Source organism: Lithobates pipiens, unplaced genomic scaffold (assembly GCF_037356315.1).
Source record: "Lithobates pipiens isolate NorthernLeopardFrog02 unplaced genomic scaffold, aLitPip1_a1.2 Scaffold_23, whole genome shotgun sequence".
Classification (NCBI taxonomy): domain Eukaryota; kingdom Metazoa; phylum Chordata; class Amphibia; order Anura; family Ranidae; genus Lithobates; species Lithobates pipiens.
In genome coordinates this window covers 161998036-162021256 of record NW_027507785.1, presented here as the reverse complement: position 1 = coordinate 162021256, position 23221 = coordinate 161998036, and the positions used below count along the sequence as shown (strand labels likewise).

Genomic DNA, 23221 nt, shown 5'->3' with positions numbered 1-23221 from the left:
AAAACAAGGTACTTTGCCTATCAGCAGTCTTCATTCTCGGAATAGAAAATTGGCAGGTGGACTACTTGAGTTGCCAGCAGTTGTTCCCGGGAGAATGGTTCCTTCACCCCGATATCTTCCTGTCAAAAATGGGGGATCCCAGACATCTGTTTGCATCCAGGTTCAACAAAAATCGACAACTTTGTGTCAAGAACAAAGGATCTGCTAGAATGCGGAACGGATGCCTTGCTATTACCGTGAAATCGGTTCTCACCGATTTATGCCTTTCCTCCTATTCTGCCTGCATCCACGATGTCTTCGCAGGATCAAGCAGGAAGGGAAGTCATTGATTCTTGTGACCCCCAGCGGGGCCCAGGAAATCTTGGTATTCAGAGATCATAAAGATGGCCGTAGGGGACCCATGCACCCTACCATCACGGCCAGACCTTCTCTCACAAGGTCCGATGTTCCATCCTACTTTACAAACGCTAAATTTAACAGTTTAGCTATTGAGACCCAGACTAAAGAAGCGTCAGCTGTCAGGTTCAGTAGTTTTTACCTTGGTTAATGCAGGGGAGCCGGCCTCCATAAATGGATATTATGGAGTCTGGAAAACATGTCTCCTGGTGTGAAACCAGGAGTTGCACCCCAGGAAATAGGTCAAAGGTAAAATCCTTGACTTTCTGCAGATGGGGTGAGAAATAAGGCTGGCCTTAAGTGCTTTCTAAGAACAGGTCTCAGCCTTATCGGTATTATTCCAATGACCACTTGCTTCGCATTCTTTGGTTCGTAACTTTATTCAGGGGGTAACGCGGCTTAATCTCCAGTTAGGTAACCCCTGAACCCTTGGGACTTGAATTTAGTTTTGTAGGCATTACAAAACAGCCTTTTTTTTGGGCCGATACAACATATTCCCTTGGTCCTATTTTGACAGGGAAACTATTTTTTTCCTGGTAACCATATCTGCTGCAAGAAGGGTATCAGAATGGGCTGCTCTTTCTTGTAAGGAGCCATATTTTTATTGTTCACAAGGATAAGGTAGTATTGTGTCCTCATCTTAACTTTTTACCAAAGGTAATATCAGGTTTTTATCTAAACCAGGATATTGTCCTACCTTCATTTTCCCAGAACCCTGTTCTATGGAAGAAAATTCACTACATTCTCTTGATATGGTGAGAGCAGTCCAAGTCTACTTAAAGTGGTTATAAACCCACTTTTTGGACTTCTATCTATAGGTAAGCCTAGAATATAGGTAGTGGAAGTATCTCCTAAACATACGCCGTATAGGAGATATTCCACTTGTAGTCAGCCGAAAATTACAATGACGCATGCGCGGGGAAGAAACAAATCTAAGTGCCATTTCTTCCCTAGCCTGTGCCGTTTATCGCAGCTCCCATGCGCAGGAGTGACGTCACACGGCTCCAGCAAATCACAGAGCCGGAGTCCGCAGCCTGGAAGGAAGAGAGGCCAGAAGATGGACGCTGCCTACACAGGGGACATCACTGGATTCTCTTGAAGGTAAGTGGCACTTAATGGGCTAGTATGCGATACATACTAGCCCATTATGCTTTTCATTTGCAGGCTGTAGCAGCGAGCAAAAGATCAAGTAAAACCCATCAGGGTTTACTTCCTCTTTAAGGCTTCATCAAACCTTTGCTGAAAGCTCCGTAAATGCTTTGCAAAAGCTTACTGTACATGCTGCACTTTCACAAGCTGATGCTCCTTTTAAGAAAGGCCTAATACTCCTAATACAAGTTTACAATGCTGGCATTCTTATCTGAATGTTTATTATTAGATCAGTGAAATTGTTGCCCGGGACATCCAAGCATGTTGTGCTATTAGGAGAAAAGCAGTGGTATCCCTTGTATTTCTCCCAGCGTAGGTTTTCTTTAAAGGGACCCCTTTACTCGTTCTCTGCAGTAAAGATAGTGGAGCGGAAAATGGCATGTTGAGTACAAACCTCGTCCATTCCTATATTAACTCCTTCTTTTGAGGCCCCAGAGGTGTTGAAGAATATATGGACGTTTGCCACTGAACTAAAGCTATTAGGTGGGTGGCTGAAATGTAAACATGCTATTGCCATTATAAAGTTAACTTATGTAAAATAACTGTAAAGGTCAGAAAAAATACTATCGGTCAGGATCCGGCAGATCTCTTGCATGGATGACTAAAAGGCGCACAATTTTATTTTTTCAGCACAGTTACATTAATGTGTCAAAGTTTTTCAGGATGGTTTTTGTTGTAACAGGTATTGGAGGACTCTCGAGCAATTCTCATTGCAGCTGGAGTACAGCCTGATGGTCCATTCCCTGAAGATGAGAAGATTAAAGATGGTATGATGTATTTTGTAGGTGTAAAATGGTCACTTAAGACTTAAATATAAAGATTCTCTTATGAAGAATTTTCTACCTACATGCAGTACGTGATTTATCAAGTGTATCAGTAATTTTTAGTGCTGAAAACCATTAGTAAAAAATTAGCTAATGAAGTAGGTTACATTGGCATGCTTTACTGTTCTTAGGCCTAAATAGCAGTTAATCACATGAACCATTATGCTACGTACACACGATTGGACTATCTGGTGGACTTAATCCAGTGGACCACCCGCCGGACTTTGCAGCAAAGGTCCGCCGGACTTTCCAAATGAGCGGACCTGCCCCCACACGCCCAGACTTTTCCGGCAGAAATCTGCCGGACTATGACGGGAGTCCACTGGACTTTTGAAATGAACGGACTTGCCCACACACGGCGTAAAGTCTGTTCATTTTGAACGTGGCTCCAGGTAGACGGAACTAGCGAAGGAATTCAATGTCGCCAGGTCCATCGGCGAGATTGACTCCTCGCTAGCCCGGTCACCTGGTATGGATTTAAAGGGGAACTCGTATGCCGAAAAAACGGCATGGGGTCCCCCCAAAGTCCATAGCAGATCCTTATCCGAGCACGCAGCCCGGCCGGCCAGGAAAGGGGGTGGGGATGAGCGAGCCACGTTCAGAATGAACAGACTTTACTCCGTGTGTGGGCAAGTCCATTCATTTCAAAAGTTAGTCCGGTGCACAATTTTTGAGTAAAAATTTCTTTCTAAGTCCACCGGACTTTTGGGAACAAAAAGTCCGCCGGAGCCCACACACTTGCGGATTGTCTGGTGGACTTTGGTCGCCGGATAATCTGATCGTGTGTACGCGGCATTAGAAGTAGCAGTCCAAGAGAGATCACATAGCCCATTTTATTGATTGCTTCTATACACCTATTTACAAATTGATAATTTTTGCCAATTTGTGACATGTTTCAATTTTAAAAGGTTTTAGTTAGAGAACTGCAGTCTGCTCACGTAGTTTGTAATAGAAACATCTTTGCCATTCTGAAGCTTCCCTCCAACCACTTTGCATATGTTAGTTATACTGTGATACTGTACTTGCACTCTCCCCCTACTGAGCCTGGCTGCAACCATTTTAACTGTGGGCAGCTGATGCTGCTATCTGTTCAATTCCTGGATCTACACAGGCACAGAGGCACATCTCCAGCTCTGCAGCTTTCATTGGCGGCCCTCTTATGACTACCTCCCTCCCTCCCATCCTGGCAAACTCTCAAGAGAATGAGAGCTGTTCGATGTCATAAGCCTAGGCTTTTTACCAGACAAGAAACAGGTAGTGGGCTGTATAAGGTATTTTTTGGCAGAATAAAAATGTTTTGCTACCCAAAGTTAAAACTGGGCAGAAGATTTAATGGATAGAAAGTAAAAAAAAAAATGACTGAAGTTCTTCTTTAAAGAGGAACTGCAGTCTGCTCACATAACTTGTAATTAAAACATCTTTGCCATTCAGAAGCGTCCCTCCAACCACTTTGCATATTTTATATATACTGTGATTCTGTACTTGCCAAATATGCTGCAGAAATATGACTTTATTATGACTCATCCCCCCCCCCCCCCCCTGGAAAACTCACGAGAGTTAGAGAGAGAGCTGTGCATGATGTCATAAGCCTAGGCTAATGACCAGACAAGAAATAGGAAGTGGGCTGTATAAGTTATTTTACTGGCAAAAAAAATAAAAAATTCATACATCATGGGACACAGCGTCGGGGTAATATACATTACCTGCTAGGTTATACTTCATCATCAATTCAGGTGAATGGACATTGGTAGACCAAAGGTCTTCAGACAAGAAGTGATCCCCTATATAACCGCTCCCATACAAGAAGTACTTTAGTTTATTTTACCAGTGTCTGCAAGGTGGATGGCACAGTTTGAGCTCTCAGAGCTCCAGGTCTCCTCTAGTCCCACGAATGGTTTCAAATAAATCAAAGGATTGACAGATCAGATCCATTTGACACAGTCTTTTTTTTATGCTTAGCTAAATGGTACCTGAGCCTCGCAAAGAAGACTCAAGATCCTGCAAGGTTTTACCCGTAATATGGCCTCTGGGCACTGGACCCTGCGGAATGGAAATCCTGGACACTACAGCGCTGAGGCATTTCCTGCAGGGTTCTGTACGGGTCCAAGGGAGTGGACCCTAAACATGAAAAGGGTACCCAGTCCTTGAAGGTCCAAGTGAAAGGAACCTGCTGTGAAGGGTGAAGATTGGGCCCTTTAATTTCCAAGTGGCCCTGCGCCTGGATGGGTAAATGAAACCCCTTTATTTTATTATTGTGGGTTGTCCCAGTGATTGTTACAATCAGTCAAGCTAGTTGGACACCTGTGTGCAGTGACCATACGGGGGAGTTTTGGGCTAGCTGTGGGTGTTTGCAAAGTGTACCTTCTTTGCTTGTGTCTGGCTGTTTTTTTCCTGCATTATGGCGCATGACGGTGTGCCATTTTGCCTTGGTCCACCATGGCGCACGTGTGTTCGAAAGAGCGCTGCTGGGCTCAGCAGTTTGTTCCCATGGTACATGTGGCTTTACCGAGCATGCGCTGTAGCCTTTATCTGGGCGCACAAAGATCTGCTCCGTGCACGAATAGTCATGCCCGTTCGCAGGGACTGCATGCATGCGCATGCACAGAATGCTCTGGCACACCCCCAGCTTATTTAAACGGTCAGCCAAGCATGTGGTGCTTCTAGAAAGCAGCTGTGGGATACAGAGCAGGCTCTGAGCAAACACTTGCAGTGGTTCATTTTTCCTTACCTGGGTCACATGAGTCACCAGGTGTTGCTTAGCAGGCTGAAGGTGCTTAGCAGGATTGTTGCATAGGGGCTTGGGGAACCTTTCTGAGGTGTTTTAATACTACACCCAAGTTCTCTTTGTGGCTATTAAATGTTTTCCAAAAAGAGGAGTGGGACTAACACCACAGGGCACACCTATATTGTCAGTAGTTTCTGATAAACCTAGTCGTATCCCTAGTGTTGTATCCCCTAAAGGACCAGAGGCTTCCAGGCAATCTGAACCGCTGCGCCTATCTGGTATTGTGCCTACAGTCAACACTGCTGCTTCACCCTTTATCACTAAGGATGAACGGTCTTCAGCCCTAGCCAGGTTGGAGCACAGGCTTGCTGGCATGATTGCTTCCATCCCTCAGGGTGGCAGGAAGCGTGACGCACCCTCCCCCCCCCCCCGAACTCTCCTAGTGTGGAGCAGGGGTGGGTTGAGGATGGGGAGGAGCTTAAAGCTCAGGATTCGGTAGAGTACCCAGCAGATAATTCTGCTTCCCGAGCAATCTGGACAAGAAAATATCCAGTTGATGTCTGCCTCCTAGTCGCAGAGGCTTTTGATCCTGACTCTGACTGAAATTGTTCTTTATGCCTTTAAGTTGCGTCTTGCAGAGGTGACTGAGCTCCCCTGGGCCTCTTTGGGATCTCTGAGGCTTCTTCAGGTCGTACAGACTTTCCCTCTACACCCCCTATTGGAACAGGTGGTTTACGCTGATTGGGAACATCCTGACAGGACTTTTGTTCCTCGTAAGTGGTTTTCCCTTTTATATCTCATAGATGAAAAGTTTGATAAAAAAATGGAGCATGCCAGCCGTAGATGCAGCAGTCTCTTCCTTAAATAAGAACTTAACTTGTCTGGTAGATAACACACAGGGCTTGAAAGACCCTGTTGACAAGAAATTGGAGTTATTAAAGGCTTCCTTTTCTTTGGCCAGCTCAGCTATTCAGCCAGCTGTTGCAGCAATTGGTATTACCTAGTAGGCAAAGGATCAGGTCAAATGGCCTGATAGGCCTAACCAGGAGGATGATCTGCCTGAAAGTAAGACAGATGTTCCTTGAGCGCTGTATTTTGCTGTTGATGCTTTAAAGGATTCAATACAGCAGGTTTCTCGTCTGGCTCTCTTTCTTTCTTTATCGTACATCATAGGACACAGTCTCAAGTAATTACTTGGTGGGTTATGGGCCTACCTTCAGGTGTTGACACTGGTATAACCAATACAGGAAGTTGACTCCCCTATATAACCCCTCCTCCTTCCAGGAGCACTCAGTTTTTTCGCCAGTGTCTAAGGTGTTTTTCACGAGTGAAGATGGGTTCTACAGAGCTCCAGAAGGGATCCATGCTGCATTTAAAAAACCTCCACAACCAGATCCATCCTCGCCATTGAAGCCATAGGATGGTACCTGGACCTCGAATCAAGAAAAAGGTTTTTGCCTGTAAAGCTTCTCTCTGAGAGCTGGACCCTAGGAACCAGGACTCTTTTTGGTCTTGCTACATTACCTAAAGTTGTCCTGAGGGGTGCTATACAAGGCCCAAAGGAGTGGAACCCCTATTAAAAGGGCCCCAGTCTTAGAAGGTTCAAACTACCCGGCCGCCATGATGGGTGAAAGTTGGGTCTGTTTGTTAAATCGACAGTATCCTGCAGCGAGGACAAGGTAAGGGAGAAGCTTTGCTTTTTCCTTCAATATACCTTATATGCCTTTATAAATGTCTTCTCTATAGGGAGTAACTTACACTACCTATGTATGTGTCTTAGTGCAGCTCTGTCTCCAGAACATGTGTGGACCCAGCGGCATAGGGGGTTCTTACTTAAATAGATCTTGTGGGATTTGGTAAAAGTACAGCAGTTGCTAATACAGAGATGTGTATAAACTTCTAAATGGGCAGTGGCTGATTGGTTGACGCAGCTGCTTTAGCTGCATGGTTTAATTGCAACCCAGCACTTCCACATAGTAACACTGGGAAAGGCCCTATGCTTCTGTGGTTTTAAAAAACTGTAAATCGCTGACGTGCATGGCGGCGGACGTGTCTGAGGCTGGCTCCTGAGACCCACGGAGCAATCCGCCGCCATCCGCACCTCCGCTGCATATTTTTCACCCGAGACCCACACCATCGGGTCCGGGACTTTGCCCTGCTTCCCCCCCAGGTGGCTATTGCGGGTATTCTTGGTCGGCGACCTCCCGCGGATCCTCGGGGAGAATCGGCACCGGCCGCCGCCATCTTGCATCCCGGAGGCCTCCCGGCCAGCGCTACATCGAGCCGCTCGGGCAGGTAAGAGACTGCCATCCACCCCCATCTGCCACACATCCATTGCTAGGAGACACTCTGGGGGTGGTTCTGGGCCCGTACATCGCTCGGGGAAGACGCGAAGGCTCCGGCCCGGTGCAGCCTAGTAAGGCCTGAGGATCCCCGGCCTTTCCTGAGGCCGCTGCCCGCGGGAGTGCTCCGAGGCCGGTCCGGCCTCGGAGAGTGAACTTTGCCCTGCTACGTAGCTGTCCTGGGGGACGTGGCATAAGGATGGACATGTGAGGACACACTGTTTGGAGCTCTGCAGGAGCTAGCCAGAGAACCGGCCGCAGACTCGCCAGACGCGGTGAAAAATACATGCCAGGAGTGCGCAGACACCGGCGGGGCTCGGGGACACCGTCAGGACACGGCATTAGCAATTACTTTCTTCGCCCAGCACGGGCTCGCCTCCCCCGCCAAACCGGCCAAGATGGCGCCACAGCGTCTTTCATCCTCTCAAGGTACCACCACGCAGGGGATAAGTGGCGCAGCGGTGGCAGCTACATCCTATCCGGACCCACCCCGAGCAGGAGGATCATCTCCCCTGGTCCCCACCCCTACCTCACCGGCCTCTCCAAACATGGCCATTCCCTGCAGTTTAACAGGCGGCGGGGACACGGGGGTTGGAGCGGATGGCTCTTGGCGGGACTTGGTGGCAGGCCTGCCGTCCAAGCAGGACCTGCAGGAGATGGCAGCTTCCATAGTCAGTGCCCTGTCTCGCGAACTTCACGACCTGCGCTAGCAAGTGGACACTGTCGATGAACGGGTCACCGCACTGGAGGCCTCCAGCTCTTCCTCGGAGAACCGATTGGCTGCCCTCGAGTGTGGACAGCAAGCCCTGCAGTGACACCTGATTGAGATGCAACTCCGTGTAGATGATGGCGAAAACAGGAGCCGGAGGAACAATCTGCGTCTCCGGGGCATCCCGGAGGCGACCATGGGACCTGACCTACGTGCTACAGTGGTGGCCCTGCTGAACCAGGTCCTCGGGAAGCCCCCAGGTACTGATTTAGAGCTAGACTGGGTTCACCGGATTCCGGGCCCCAGGGTAAGCATCCAGGGACCCAGGAGCAGCGGACCTGCCCCACGATGTCCTATGCAGCGTGCACTTTTTTACTGTAAAGGAGGATATCCTACGTCACGCATGGGAAAGGGGCCCTATTGACTTTGATGGAGCTCTCATTAGGATCTACCCAGACGTCTCCAGGCAAACAAGAGCCATGCGGGGCCTTATGCGCCCCCTTCTTGAGGTGATCCGAACGGCCGAAACCACCTACCGATGGGGCCACCCCTTTCATCTAATCATCCGCAGGAGGGGAGCAGAGTTTTTTCTTTGTTCGCCTGATCAGTTGCCGACCCTCTTCGAGTTTCTTGGCAAGCCAGCCGTTTCGGTTCCGAATTGGTTTGACTATCTGCTCTCCCAGGAGGCGCTCGGACCACCTTTGCCAAGACCGCAGCGGGTGCGTCGTCCCCGCTCCCGTGCACCCAGCAGAGAGGACACTAGACGGCATCCACTGGCTCCTGAGGACTGATCCTACCCCTGTCCGGGGTTGGGTAAGCAGCCGAACTATTTTTTTTTCATTGCCACTCTACTACTCAGTTCATTCCTCTGTGCCCATGACTCTATAAGAAATGAACTGCGGGATGTTATTGTATTTTATATTACATGTCCTTTCCCACGTATCCCCTGTTAGCTGTTTGCCTGGGGGTGAGGCTGCTCCTCTGTGTTGGGGTGGGGGGGGCTGTACCTTCGGTGCGGGATGGGGGGGTTTTTGCGGGGAGATGGGTGGGTCCACCCGCCCACGGCGTAGCTAGAGGCCCTGAGATCTTTCTCTCTCCCCCTGTTGGCCGGTAGTTGGGGTGCCCCTGGTTCCTCCATGGTGCTCTCAATCACCCTACTATACTCGGGCTTCTCCCGGCAGGTTTTGGGGCGTTGGCCCCTCCCTCCACCCCTCTTGCCCCCCCCAATTGCAATTGTAGCTAATTGAAGTCTTAGGAGTCCCCCCCTACCTATACTGCCGTGGGCGTGGACTTACCGATCATCCTCATATTGCTGACCACAAGGGGAATTTCCCTGTTCTGTTTGGGCCGCACGTGCCTCACTGTCTCCGGTCCCTGTAAGGGGACCTGGGACAGTGCCCTGGGTGGCCGGTTATGATATGTTATGCTACTGTTGCCAACTGTTATGTTTGCATATGTTAATGTTATGTTTGCCATGTATTTTTCCAGATTTTAGTTCTTACTGGCTAGTCTCCTGCATCTCCAATGTTACTGAGCTTTGTCTCTTTACTGTTATCGATTGAACATCATCGGGAATCTCAGCGTTCTTCCACCCCCCCGTTAGGGTAGGCCCTGGTGAGGACACCTAGTGTGCCCAATCGAAGGGCTACTAGTTTGAGTATCGATCACCGCCGATTCTCCTTCCTCCTTTCCCCCCCTCCTCTCCGGTCCCTCTCTCTCTTGCCCCTTCTTCCCCCACTCTTTTTCTTCCCTTCTCCCGGTGATCCCTTTCTCCTCTCTCCCCCCCCCCCCCCCCTTTTTTTTATTTTTCTTCTCCTCCCTCTCCCCCTGTGGCTTCCGCCCACTCTCTTCCAGTGCTTCTGTGGGTTGATCCCGTGTCATGGGGGGAGGCCTGTGGGTCGGGGATCTGTGAGCTCCCTTGCTGTTGGTCTCCAGTGCGGTGGGATGGGTCTCCTCAAGGTCACCTCTCTTAATGTGCGGGGCCTCAACACCCCGGAGAAGCGATCACAGCTGTTGACGAATCTGCGTAACGGTGGGCCGCAGGTGGCATTTTTACAAGAAACGCATTTTTGCGCGGGTTGCACACCCCGACTTACCAATGGGGCCTTCCCCCGGGCTTAACCACAGTGTTTCTCCGATCTCCAAATCAAAGGGGGTGAGTATTTTAGTGGCTAAATCTGTTCCATGGTCGTTCGAGGCGCAGCGGACGGACGCACAGGGCCGTTTTATCTTTCTCAAGGGGACGGTTTTTGGTAGGCAGGTCACCTTTGCCAACGTGTACTTCCCGAACACTGATCATGTGCAGTTCTTGCAGAGTCTTATCCCTGAGTTGCTGGAGTTTGCAGAAGGGCTGCTGGTCTTTGGCGGGGACCTTAACCTCGTCATGGACCCTGCTCTCGATGTCTATAGGGGGGCCTCCCACTTGTCGTACGCGCGCTTGAGGCGGCTGAAAATGGATCTCCAGGCGCTGCGCCTGGTTGATCCATGGCGGTTGCTGCACGTGCAAACCAGAGACTATACTGCATCATACATACTCTCAGTTGGACTATTTGTTGATTTTCTGATCATGCGCCAGTCCACCTAACCCTTCAGTTGGGAACGATGTCGCGTCCCCCGCCGTCATGGAAACTCAATGAGGCCTTGCTCCAGTCGGAGGATACTCGCTTGGAGATCCAGACTGCGTTGCGAGAGTACTTCTCTATTAATAGGGTCTCGATGGCTAACCACCTTACTGTATGGGAGGCACATAAAGTGGTGATTAGGGGCGTGCTGATGAAGGTAGGGGCCCGACTTAAGCGGGAGAGGATGCAGCACACGGAAGAACTCGCCCAGACCTACATTCCCCATATTAAGTCGGCGTCTGGTCAGAAACTGAGCACGTCAGAGGACATAGAGGCCGAGTTCCAGGCCTATTATGAAGGCCTCTACAACCTGAAAGGGCCGCCTGCTTCTGACTCCCACGATGTGGATGGCTTGGCCCCTCGGTCGTATTTAGCTGCTTCGGGTATGCCCTCCCTCCCTGGGGAGGTGCGGGATGAGTTGGAGGAACCCATTTTGGTCGAGGAGCTGGGGGCGGCACTGGCGGCGTCGAAGCCTAGGAAGGCTCCAGGCCCCGATGGCTTCACGCCGACATACTAGAAGACCTTCTTTGGGACACTTGGGAGGCCCCTGGTTGCTTCCCTCAACTCCCTCACCGAAGGCAATTCCTATCTGGTGGACTCCTTCAGGGCTCATATTTCCCTCATCCCGAAGGAAGGGAAGGATCCACTGTGCTGTGGAAACTACCGATCGATCGCACTGTTAAATACGGACCTGAAGCTCTTTGCCAGAATTTTAGCGAACAGGTTGCTCCCACACATCCCTAGCCTTATTCACAGGGACCAGGCTGGGTTTGTCCCGGGGCGTGAACCCCGGGACAACACCATTAGTCCTCAACTTGATCCACGCGGCCAGAACCTCTAAGCGAGCCCTTCTCTTGCTGTTAACTGACGCAGAGAAGGCTTTTGACCGCGTGGACTGGTCCTTTATCCGAGCGACCCTGGAACATATCGGACTGCGCCATTCCATGCTCCACTGGGTTTTGTCCCTCTATTCAAGCCCCGGTTAAGGTCAACGCAACGAGGTCTCCCTACTTCTCTATTAAGAATGGTACCCGACAGGGTTGTCCCCTGTCCCCACTGATTTTTATTTTGTCTCTTGAACCCCTTCTGTGCCATATTCGGTCAAATACGGACATTGCTGGATATGCTAAGGCGTCGGGCACTCACAAGGTGGCCGCATTTGCGGAGGACTTGATTTTCTTTTTAACGGGCCCTCTTATGTCACTGCCTACCCTGCTATCCTCTCTGGCGGAGTATGGTTCTCTCTCTTTATTCCAAATCAATTTAACTAAATCCTCCATCCTTAACATCACCGTGGGGGGAGAGGTGGCTTGGCGTCTATGGAGGGCATACCCGCTGAGGTGGGCTACGAATCATATTCGCTACCTCGGTGTAGATGTTACCCGGCGACCCTCTACTCAGCCAATTTTGTGCCTTTGGTGGATCGCTTAAGGGCAGATCTCCTGCACTGGCATTCACTAGCGCTGACGTGGTTTGGCCGGTGCAGTGCTCTTAAGATGACTCTGTTGCCGAAAATTCTGTATCTGTTACAGGCGTTGCCCATTTACCTCCCTCCCACCTTTTTCAAGTGGATAGATTCCCTGTTCCGTGCTTTTATCTGGTCACACCAGAAACCACGTCTTAGATTACAACTTCTGCACCTGCCTAAGGAGAGGGGTGGAGTTGGTCTTCCAGACGTGAAAGCATATTACAGGGCAGTTCACCTGACCAGGTTGGTGGACTGGCACTGTCATGCAGGGGCGAAGCATTGGGTGATCATGGAGGGGGGAGGACTCCGGGGACCCGATCGGGAGCAGGCCATGGCTATCAATGCCCCTACCAAGGGCTATACTATATCACCCCACATTGGGTGGTACCCTGCAGGTGGCGAGGGAGGCCTTTCGGAGCTCGTCTGTGTCCCCGGTACCCTCCCCTATGGTGCCGGTCCTGGGCAACCCGGATTTTATACCGGGCTTCCAGAGTCCCTGCTTCCATCGTCTGCAGACGGGCGACAGGCGGCGGTTATGTGACTTTATTGGCCCGGATGGTCGACTTACTCCAGAGGCGGGGACACGGGCAGTGGACCCGCCACTGGACTTCTGGAGCGGCCTGCGATTGCGCAATTTCTTGCGTAACTGTTTGCGGACGCCAGGCATCTCCCGCCCCCTCACGGAGTTGGAGCGAATCTGCCATCGGAGGGAACCAGTGTGGCACTGCCTCTCGCTTCTTTGCTCTGTACTAATCCGTCCAGCTGAGGGATATGCCATTCGTGGCTAAGTGGGAGGCGGAGCTCTGCACTCACTTTACTCCAGATCAACAGCAGAAAATTCTCCATTTTGCGCAGAAATCCTCTATGGCCACACGAGTCCAGGAGATGTGCTACAAAATCACAACCAGGTGGTATAGGGTCCCATCCGTTCTTCACCGCATCTTCCCTCAGGTGCCTGATTGTTGCTGGCATTGTGGGGAGGCGGAGGGAACCATGTTGCATGTCTTTTGGGCCTGTCCCAAGCTGGTCCCCTTCTGGTGTGAGGTGACCGATGCGATCGGTCGTCTGACGGGTGTCTCCCTGGAGGGGAACGCTGCGGCCTGCCTGCTGCACCTGTTGGAGCGATCCATTAAAAAGTATAGGAATTCTTTGACTATTCAATTGCTGAATGCGGCAAAGGCCTGCATCCCTTTGTGCTGGAGATCGGAGAACCCACCGGTTAAGTCTCTATGGTTCTCTAAAGTGAACGATTTAAGAGATATGGCAGACCTCACAGCGACACTTCATAACAGGGAGGAGGCCTTTCGTGAGACCTGGAGACCATGGCAACATTTCACCTACACTGAGGCTTACCTCCGGGAGGTGGCTATGCACGCCCGTTGAGAGAGGGTCTCTTTTCTTTGACTCCTGGACCCCCCCCCCCCCCCCCCTGCGGCCGGGTGACGCCCACGGTCACTATTTTGCTCTTTTTTTTTTTGTTTTGTTTTGTGTCAGGTTCTTTTGCTTCAGCCTGCCTGGAGTCTCCTTTTGCTTCCTATACTTGTTCTGTCTCTCTGTTCTGGTCCCTCTCCCTTTTCTCTCTGACCCCCCTTCCACTTGTCCACCCTTGTAGTCCCTTTTTTCAACAACCCCTTCCCCTCTATTTCTTCACCTACCCAGTACTTATTCTTTCACAGTTAGATTTTTCTGGTTAGTCTATGTAGGACGAGGTGGGTTGTGGGCCTCTCCGGAAATGACTAGTTATAGTGTAAGCTCTGCCCGCCAGGGGCCCGGCCCATCGCCCATCTCCCTCCTCTTCCCTTTCTTTATAAAATAACAAAAAATTTGTGCATCTCATTGTACTGCATGGCCATGCGATGATTACCGCTCACCTGGGTGGGTTCATATTGCCTATTGGTGTCAGAGGTCTTGGAGGGGAATTTAGCCCCCTGTCCGGGAATGCTTTCATGTTATGTTTAAGCCTAAGTCTGGGATGGTCTCTATCTCCCACCCAGGTGTTATCAAGATGTTTGTTTTGGTACTATGTCTGTTATATCACTGTTGTCCATGCGCATTTTATTTCTTCTTGCATTCAATAAAGGAATTACAAAAAAAAACTGTAAATCTGCTGACAGAACCCCCCCCTCCCCCTCTACCCTCTTCCCCTCCCCTCTTGTAGAGGTGTATAGTAAGTTCACCTTACTTTGTGTTGGCAATTCGGGTCCCTAGCAGGGCCTGAGAACGCAGAGGGGCATGTCCGCAAGGTCACGTGGCACCGTCTATGGATGTAACATCCACACACATAGCACTCGCCGCATAGCTGAGGGGAAGCGCTGAGGATGCCAATCAAGTTCCACCTGAGGCTTTATATCACAGACTCTCTCATTTCAGAAAGACTTTTTAACTGAAGAGATGCAGTCTGTCACACTAATGCCGCGTACACACGATCGAACTGTATGACGTACTTAGTCCGTCATACAATCCGACGGACAATCCGGCGTACTTTCCACTGAACGGACTTGACCACACACGGATACACAAACAGTCCGACGAAAGCTTGCGCGATGACGTACAGCACGTACGACGGGACTAGAAATAGGAAGTCCAAGACACAGCAAAGCACCCTTTGGGCTCCTTCTGCTGACTTTGCGTTAGTGGAAGTTTGGTTAGAGACGATTCGCGCTTTTATTTTTATTTATTCTCGAATTGGATTATTAATCATAGGATGTGGATGAATAAAGACATTTGTGATAACTCTGTGTGAATATAAGCAGCAAAGCAACTTCACTTTTCTTGCATTATGAAGAAGAAAAGAATGTGCTATATTAAAAAAACACAAAATTAGCAGCATGACGAATATGCTAGCTTCAATACGAACACTAGTTTTACAAGACAGAGCGCTTCCGCCCTGTAAATCCTTTCTGGGCATGCGCCATTCTTAGTCCGTCGGACTAGCATACTGACGACCGTATTGTCCACTGAAACCAAAGTACGACGGAAAGATTGTTGTGCACACCGAAATTCTTAGTACTCCGGACTGCACGCTGAAAAAGTCAGCTGAAGCCCACACACGAGCGGATTGTCCGTTGAAATTTGTTTCAATGGACTAAGTACGTCATACAGTTCGATCGTGTGTACGCGGCATAAGAGACACCAGAGTGCTGGACACGTAAGGGTGTAAACGGGCATTTCCAGGCAGGAAAAACTATTGTTGTTTAGTAGCAAAAGAACTGTGATTTTGGTGACATTGTCTTTGTCTTTGCTAGAACTGTTGTCAAGCAAATATTTTGTGTGTACCTCTTTGTGCTTTCCACTATGTCTTCCAGACCTACTGTAAAGGTACCTAAGGTGTCACCCCCAGGTGCTGGGAATCCCATTTATGCCGCCATACTGTCTTACTCTTCGGAGAGATCAGACATGGCAAGCCAGGGTGAGTCATTGGAAGGTAGCGGTGGTGCAACTGCTTCACACACTTCAGCCCCTGTAGATGTGACTGAAGATGCATTTTCCTCTGCCTTGCAAGGCTTAGAAGGAAGATTAACGGCTTTAATCGCATCCTCCATCCAAGTGTATAGGAAGCGTCCTAGATCCCCCTCCCCCACCTTAGACTCTTTACAGTAAGTGGAGGGTCCAAGAGAATTATGGGGACAGGATGGGGTATTGCCCTCAGATGATCGGGAGGAAAGACATGCGATTTATTCCTCTGCGGAGGAAACAATACTTTAAGTTCCCAAGGATCCCTACTTCACAATCTGAAGTACAGAGGCTTGCAGAGATGGTTCGCTCTACTTGCATGCTACCCCTAACAGAGTTAGCTGAAGGGCCGGTCTCCTTGGGTTCCTTGAAGCCTTTACAGCCTTTGCATGCATTTCCCGTCCACGCATTACTAAAAAAACTTATTTATACCGAATGGGATCATCCGGATAAGCATTTTTACCCTCCAAAGAGACTCTCAAATCTCTATCCTATGGAAGAAATTTTTTTTCCCTCAACTTGCCCAGTGGACAATATGCTTAACGATCCAACAGATAAGAGGTTGGAAGGTCTGTTAAAATCCTCTTTTTCTTAGCAGGTACTGTTGCTCAGCCTGCAATAGTGGCTATAGGCATCTGTCAGTCCTTAAAGGACAAGTTCACAGATGCTCTCAGATGAGCTCCCTGCACAACAAGCACAGGAACTGGCTGAGCTACCTAAAGCATTTATGCTTTACTGCAGACGCTATGAAGGATTCTATTCACCAGGAATCTCACCTTGCATTTGTGCTTGTGCATATGCGAAGGACCCTTTGGTTAAAGTGTTGGTCAGCAGAGACGCCTTGTAAGAACCTTCTAACTAGTTTCCCCTTTAAGGGAGAATGATTATTTGACGATAGTTTGGATAAATACATTCAAACAATTTCCAGCGGAAATAGTACTCTTTTGCCAGTCAAAAGAAAATATAAGCGTCCTTTATTTAAACTGTTCTGCCTCTGCCATCAGACCAGGCATAAAGGAAGACCTGGGGCTACAAGTCTGCAAAGCAGAATACAAGACCTCGTTATGATGAGGCATCTCCCCTCACCAAGGTGGGGGGGAAGACTTCTGATGTACTCAGAAGTCTGGCAAAGGTAGATTCAGGACAAATACACTCCACAGTGTCTAGGAGACAAGCTAGAGCTTTGAAAATTTCCACCATCTCGTTTTCTGAGATCAAACGTTCCCAAGGATCCAGGGAAAAGGCAATCCCTGTTGCAAGCATTAGACCGATTTATTGGCTCAAGGGGTGATCAGACAGATTCCCAAACAAGAGCAAGGTTTTGGGGTTTTACGCAAACCTAATTACGGTGCCAAAGCCAAATGGGGATATCGGACCAAGTCTAGATCTACGGAAACTAAATTGGTTCCTGAAAATCCGCTCTATTTGCATGGAGTCAATCAAGTCAGTGGTTTCCATTCTGCAAGGAGGAGAACTTCTGGCATCCACCGACATCAGAGATGCATAGCTGCTTGTCCCTATATTTCCTCCTCACCATAGGTTTCTGCGGTTCAAAGTAGAATGGAAGCATTTTCAGTTTATAGCCTTGCCCTTCGGGCTTGCTACAGCACCTTGGGTATTCACTAAGGTATTAGCCCCACCTCTAGTCCGGTTAAGGCCACAGGGCATAACTGTCTTTTTGCTTACTTAGATGATCTATTGTTAATAGACCAGTCAGTGGCTTACTTGAAGCAAGGTGTAGCTATCACAAGCAGTTACCTGGAAGGTTTGAGTTGGATTCTCAACCTAAAGAAATCCTCCTTAAAGCCACTAAGAAGGCTGGAGTATCTGGGCCTGATCATAGACACAGCCCAGAAAAGGGGTGTTCTTGCCTCCGCAAGGATCGGCTCCATACAGGAGCTGGTGAGGATGATCAGGTCGAAGAGAAATCCTTCAATTCCCCTTTGCATGAGGTTGTTAGGGAATATGGTAGCTTCATTCGAAGCAGTTCCCTATGCTCAATTCCATTCAAAACTGAAAATAGTATTCTGTCTGCTTGGAACAAAACGATTCAAGCTTTAGACTTGCCAATGTGGCTGTCCCCATGAGTGTCCCAAAGCAACAGTTGGTGGTTACTATCTTGAAACCTGCTGAAGGGCAGAATGGCTTATGTCCCGAAATTACTTTACTATTTTAGGGTTCTCCCCATCCCAATTCCCTCCCACGTCCTCAATACCCATCAGCGTAAGATCCTGCAATTTATCTGGGGATCGTCTCGCACCCGTATTAATAAACAAATCCTGTTCGCCAACAAAAGTAATGGGGGCCTCTCGGTCCTGAATATAAGAGACTACTACGTGGCTGCTACCATTGCTCCGCTCTCTCATCTCCATGAGACATATCAACTCCCGCTATGGGCGACTATTGATCTGCTTGAGACTGACCCCGTCCCAATTTCTTCCTTACCATGGCTCCCGCCTATACATCGCCCTAAGATCACAGGGCCTTGTATGATTCATACGCTACGAGTTTGGGACTCAGTGAAGTACTCGGCGGGGCTGGCTTCTCCCCATCTCCCGCTGTTACGACTTTTACGTTGCCCACTTTTCCCTCCAGGCCTTAACGACACAGCGCAATTCAGGTGGTGGACCATGAATGGCTTCGGCGACGTACACTCCTTGCTTACTCCCACTAAAATCTTAACCTATGATGCTTTACGCTCGTCACATGACATACCTCTACGAGAATATTTCAGGTATCTACAGATCCGTAATTTCCTCCGGAGTCTCATTAAATCTCAGGACGCCCCATACAGGTTGACACCGTTTGAGAGCATCTGCAGATCCAGGCCCCACTCCCCTGGTCTGATATCTATGATATACTCAGCTCTGGTTTCTAAGAGGAGACCTCCAGTGCGGTCTTACCATTCACAGTGGGAGAGAGAGTTAGGGAAGAAGCTGGACCCAGAGGAATGGCAGGCAATGACTCTAGCTATATCCAACTGCTCGCGCAATGTAGTGATTCTGGAAAATGCATATAAGGTGTTATACCGGTGGTATTATACCCCGACACGCCTGGCTCGCTTTGTCCCAACCTGTTCCCCTCTTTGCTTTAGGGAATGTGCCCAAGAAGGCACTATGGCCCATATTTGGTGGACGTGCCCATGGGTGTGCAGACTATGGGTCAGGGTGTACGCATTGCTTCGTAGCCTACTTCGAGTGAATCTTAAAAGGGATCCGTTTGAGGCACTCCTTGGCAAACCAATCACTGCGCTGTTACGCCCAGAGCGCCAATTGGCGCAACATCTGTTTACTGCAACTAAATTGACAATAGCCAGAGCATGGAGAACCCCAGCCCTGAGTTTCGAAGCGGTCAAGAACCGACTGAATGATGTTATGGTCAATTAAAAATTGTCTTCTGTTGTTTCTGACACTCATGCCAAGTTCCTACGTGTCTGGCAGCCCTGGATTGCATATCATTATTCTCCTAGATTCGATGTTGCTATATTATCAATGTAGGGACCGGTGGTGCACAACCTGCGAGCCCATTCTCTTCCCTCCCTCCCCTCTCTCTTCCTTGACCCTCCTTCCTTCTCTCTTTTAACCCTCACTACTTCTCCCCTGTTTCTTATTCAACGACCTCTTTTAATCTTCTCTTGACTCATTATACATCTTTTTCTCTCCTTCTTTCTTTTGTCTTACCAATTACCAGTAGATGATTACTATGGGCTGTTACTGTATTGTATGACATACTTCTGTTGCAGTCATGTGAAAACCCGGGTTCTCCCGGACACAGAAAATGTTAGAATCGCCTGGGCAACAGCCTTCTTTAATAACTTCTATACTGTGAAACACCTGAACTGTTATTTGTATGACAGCCTATTGTATTGGAATGTAAACTTGTTAATACTAATAAAACCTTTGTAAAAGAAACCTGCTGAAGGGAAAGTCCTTCAGATCAATTATCTGGAAGGTAGTAACGTGATGCCAGCCTTTCAGGCTGGGGAGTAGGAGCCTTGCCCATCAACATCCTAGAGATTCAGGCAGTGTATCTGGCTCTAGAAACCTGGACCTCCAGGTTAAAGAATTGTCCTGCCAGGATCCAATCCGACAATGCCACGGCTGTGGCATATATCAATCACCAAGGGGTCATCAAGAGTCTCTCAGCTCAGAGAGAGGTGAACCAGATTCTAACTTGGGCAGAAGAGAATGTCCCATGCCTATCGGCAGTTTTCATTCCGGGAGTAGAGAATTGGCAGGCGGACTATCTAAGTCACAGGCAGTTATTCCCGGGAGAATGGTCTCTTCACCCTGAAGTGTTTCAGGCTTTTTGCCAAAGATTGGGGACTCCAGACGTAGACCTTCTAACGTCCAGATTCAACACGAGTCAACTTTGCATCCAGGACAGGGGACCCACTCGCATACGGAACAGATGCGTTGGTGACCCCGTGGGATCAGTTTTTACGGATCTATGCTTTTTTTTCCCCCGATTCAGTTGCTACCTCAAGTTCTTTGCAGGATCAAGCTGGAAAGAAAATCGGTAATACTGGTAGCACCAGCATGGCCCAGAAGGTCATGGTACGCAGAGATCGTAAAGATGGCAGTGGAGGGTCCAGGGCTCTTCCCACTAAGGCCTGACCTGCTATCTCAGGGGCCGATATTCCATCCTACTTTATGAACGCTAAATTTAACGGCTTGCCTATTGAGACCCGCATTCTGAATAAACATGGGCTTTCCAGGTCAGTTATCTCTACTTTGATTAATGCTAGGAAGCCAGCTTCTAGAGCTATATATTATAGAGCCTGGAAAGCTTATGTTTCCTGGTGTGAATCCAAGGGTCGGTACCCTCGGAGATATATCATAAGCAGAATTCTTACCTTTCTACAATTAAGCGTAGAGATGAAGTTGGAGTACTATTAAGGGCCAAGTCTCAGCCCTATAAATTTTTATTTCAAAGACTGCTTGCTATTCTTTAGTCCAGGGTTTCATGCAAGGAGTGCTGCGGATTAATCCACCAGTTAAATCACTCTTAAGCCCTTGGGACTTAAATTTAGTTTTGTCAGTGTTACAAAAACAGCCATTTGAACCGTTACAGCATGTTCCCTTAGTCCTTCTGACAAGGAAGCTGATATTTTCGTTTGCTATATCCTCAGCAAGGAGGATTTCAGAATTGGCTGCCCTTTCTTGTAAGGAGCCATATTTGATTATTCATGAGGACAGAGTGGTGTTACGCCCTTGTCCAGATTTTTTGCCAAAAGTGGTTTCAGGCTTTCATCTGAATGAAGATATTGTCCTGCCAGGGATTTTCCCAAGACCTTGTTCCAGGGAAGAAAAGTCACTACATTGTCTTGATGTATTGAGAGCAGTGAAAATGTATTTAAAGAAAACTGCTCAGATTCGTAAGAATGATGTCTTATTTCTTCTGCCAGAGGGTCCTAAGAAGGAACAGGCAGCTTCAAAATCCACTGTCGCTAAGTGCATTCGGCAAGTTATAATTCAAACTTATGATTTAAAGGGAAAGATTCCCCCTTTTCAAGTTAAGGCACACTCTACCAGAGCACTTGATCTTCAGTACATACATTTTCAAAATGTTATCAAGTGCATGTAAGATGGAATGAGGATATCGCCTTTGGGGGCAGTGTGTTGCAGGCAGCAGTATAAGTCCTCAGGTCTGGGGGTTACCCTATGGGTTGTGTCTCCCTCCCCTCAAGTAACATTGCTATGGGACATCCCACCATGTAATTACTTGAGCCTCTGTGTCCTATGATGTACGATAAAGAAAATAGGATTTTTAAAACGGCTTACCTGTAAAATCCTTTTCTTGGAGTACATCATAGGACACAGAGCTCCCGCCCCTCTGTTTTATGAGTTTTTTTGCTTGGCTACAAAAACTGAGTGCTCCTGGAAGGAGGAGGGGTTATATAGGGGAGTCAACTTCCTGTATTGGTTATACCAGTGTCAACACCTGAAGGTAGGCCCATAACCCACCAAGTAATTACTTGAGACTCTGTGTCCTATGATGTACGCAAGAAAAGGATTTTACAGGTAAGCCGTTTTAAAAATACAATTTTTCTGTACATATGCACAGACTCTTATAGCTTAAGAACTGGTCAGCCAAGCTTCCTTGTAAAACGTTATTGGCATGTTTCCCGTTTCATGGGGAACGTTTATTCATGTGTTCACTTGGACAAATATATACATAAAAGATTTCCAGAGGGTAGAGTTCTCTACTTCCTGTGAAGAAAATCACCAGACATCCCTTGTTTAAAAACCCAGGGACTGCTTCCTGAAATGTCTCAGCGTCAGGGCAGTTCCACCGCCAACTGAGCGCTAGGGCCAGGGGCAATCCACAAAGCCAGAAAACCAAATTTCTTCTAAACCCAGCACTGATCCCTCCTTTTGAGGGGACGGGTGGGGGGGAAGGCTTCTGCACTTTGTGGACATTTGGAAAACAACAATTCAGGACGAGTGGGTCACCAATTATATCTTGTCTTGTGGTTACAAGCTGGAGTTGCGGGGGTTCCCCCTCAGAGGTTCCTAAGATCCTCGGCGTTCCCTCGAATCCTTCAAAAATAAACTTATTGCTTCAGGCACTACATTTTTTTTTTTCTCACAAACATTTTATTGAATATATGTCATTAGTAGTACACAAAGAAACGGATTTGAGAAATCCTATGCATTTTCAAGTATAAAAATAACTTTATGGGCCAAGCCCAAGGGTAACAAGAAACCATAAGGAAAACAATAACAAAAGCAGGTACAAACCATCGGTATTCAGATCTCCCTCAGGTCTACATGAACCTGAGCATAAACACTAGGTTCGATAAGGTTTAAATCTAAAGTATGCTAGGGTAGTTCTGTGCAATCTATTTGGATAGTGGAAAGGCATAAAAGTAAAAAAAAAAAATTATATAAAAAGGGGGGGGGGGGTGGGAGAAGGGGGGGCAGAAATAGCTGGAGCGACAAGAGTGGTCCCTCAAGGGGTAAGTTACAGGAGCAAAGGAGAGGGGGTGAGATTGTCACCAGCTACCCTCTCCGTTGCCTATGTTGGGGACCATCTATGTGGGTCGCCAGTAGTGTGATATTTGGTTTAACCAGTAGGCTTTATCTTGTTTAGCTTCTGGTTATGCCCATCATAATTTCCTGGTATGACTGAGAGGCCTTGAAGGACATCCATGCGCCCCAGGTTGAGGCACTACATTATTTAGTGCATCAAGGAGTGATTGTAGAGGTTCCTGTATTTGAAAGTGTTTTACTCAAACCTGTCTACGGTTCAGGAACCAAACGGGGACACGAGGCTCATTTTGGACCCAAGATCCCTGAACAGGATCTTGATATTGATACATTACTTTCGGATGAAGTCTGTCCGCTCAGTAGTAACTTCACTCCAGAGTGGAGACTTTCTAACTTCCATTGATATAAAGGACGCATATGGCTATCTTTCAGCCTCACCGGAGGTTCCTACGTTTTGCAGTAGAGGAACATCATTTTTCAGTTTGTGGTTCTACTCTTCAGGCATGCTACAGCTCCCCGGGTGTTCACAAAGGTCTTGGCAC

At 48.4% G+C, this 23221-nt stretch overlaps 1 protein-coding gene across 1 annotated transcript in view; it reads left to right on the top strand.

Moving 5' to 3' along the window:
• Nucleotides 1–23221, top strand: part of CCDC134 (coiled-coil domain containing 134) — a 161616-nt gene that overhangs the window by 65000 nt on the left and 73395 nt on the right. The window contains exon 4 of the mRNA XM_077452523.1: nt 2228–2312. Within this exon, the coding sequence (XP_077308649.1) occupies nt 2228–2312 (85 nt within the window). The remainder of the gene's footprint in view (nt 1–2227; nt 2313–23221) is intronic.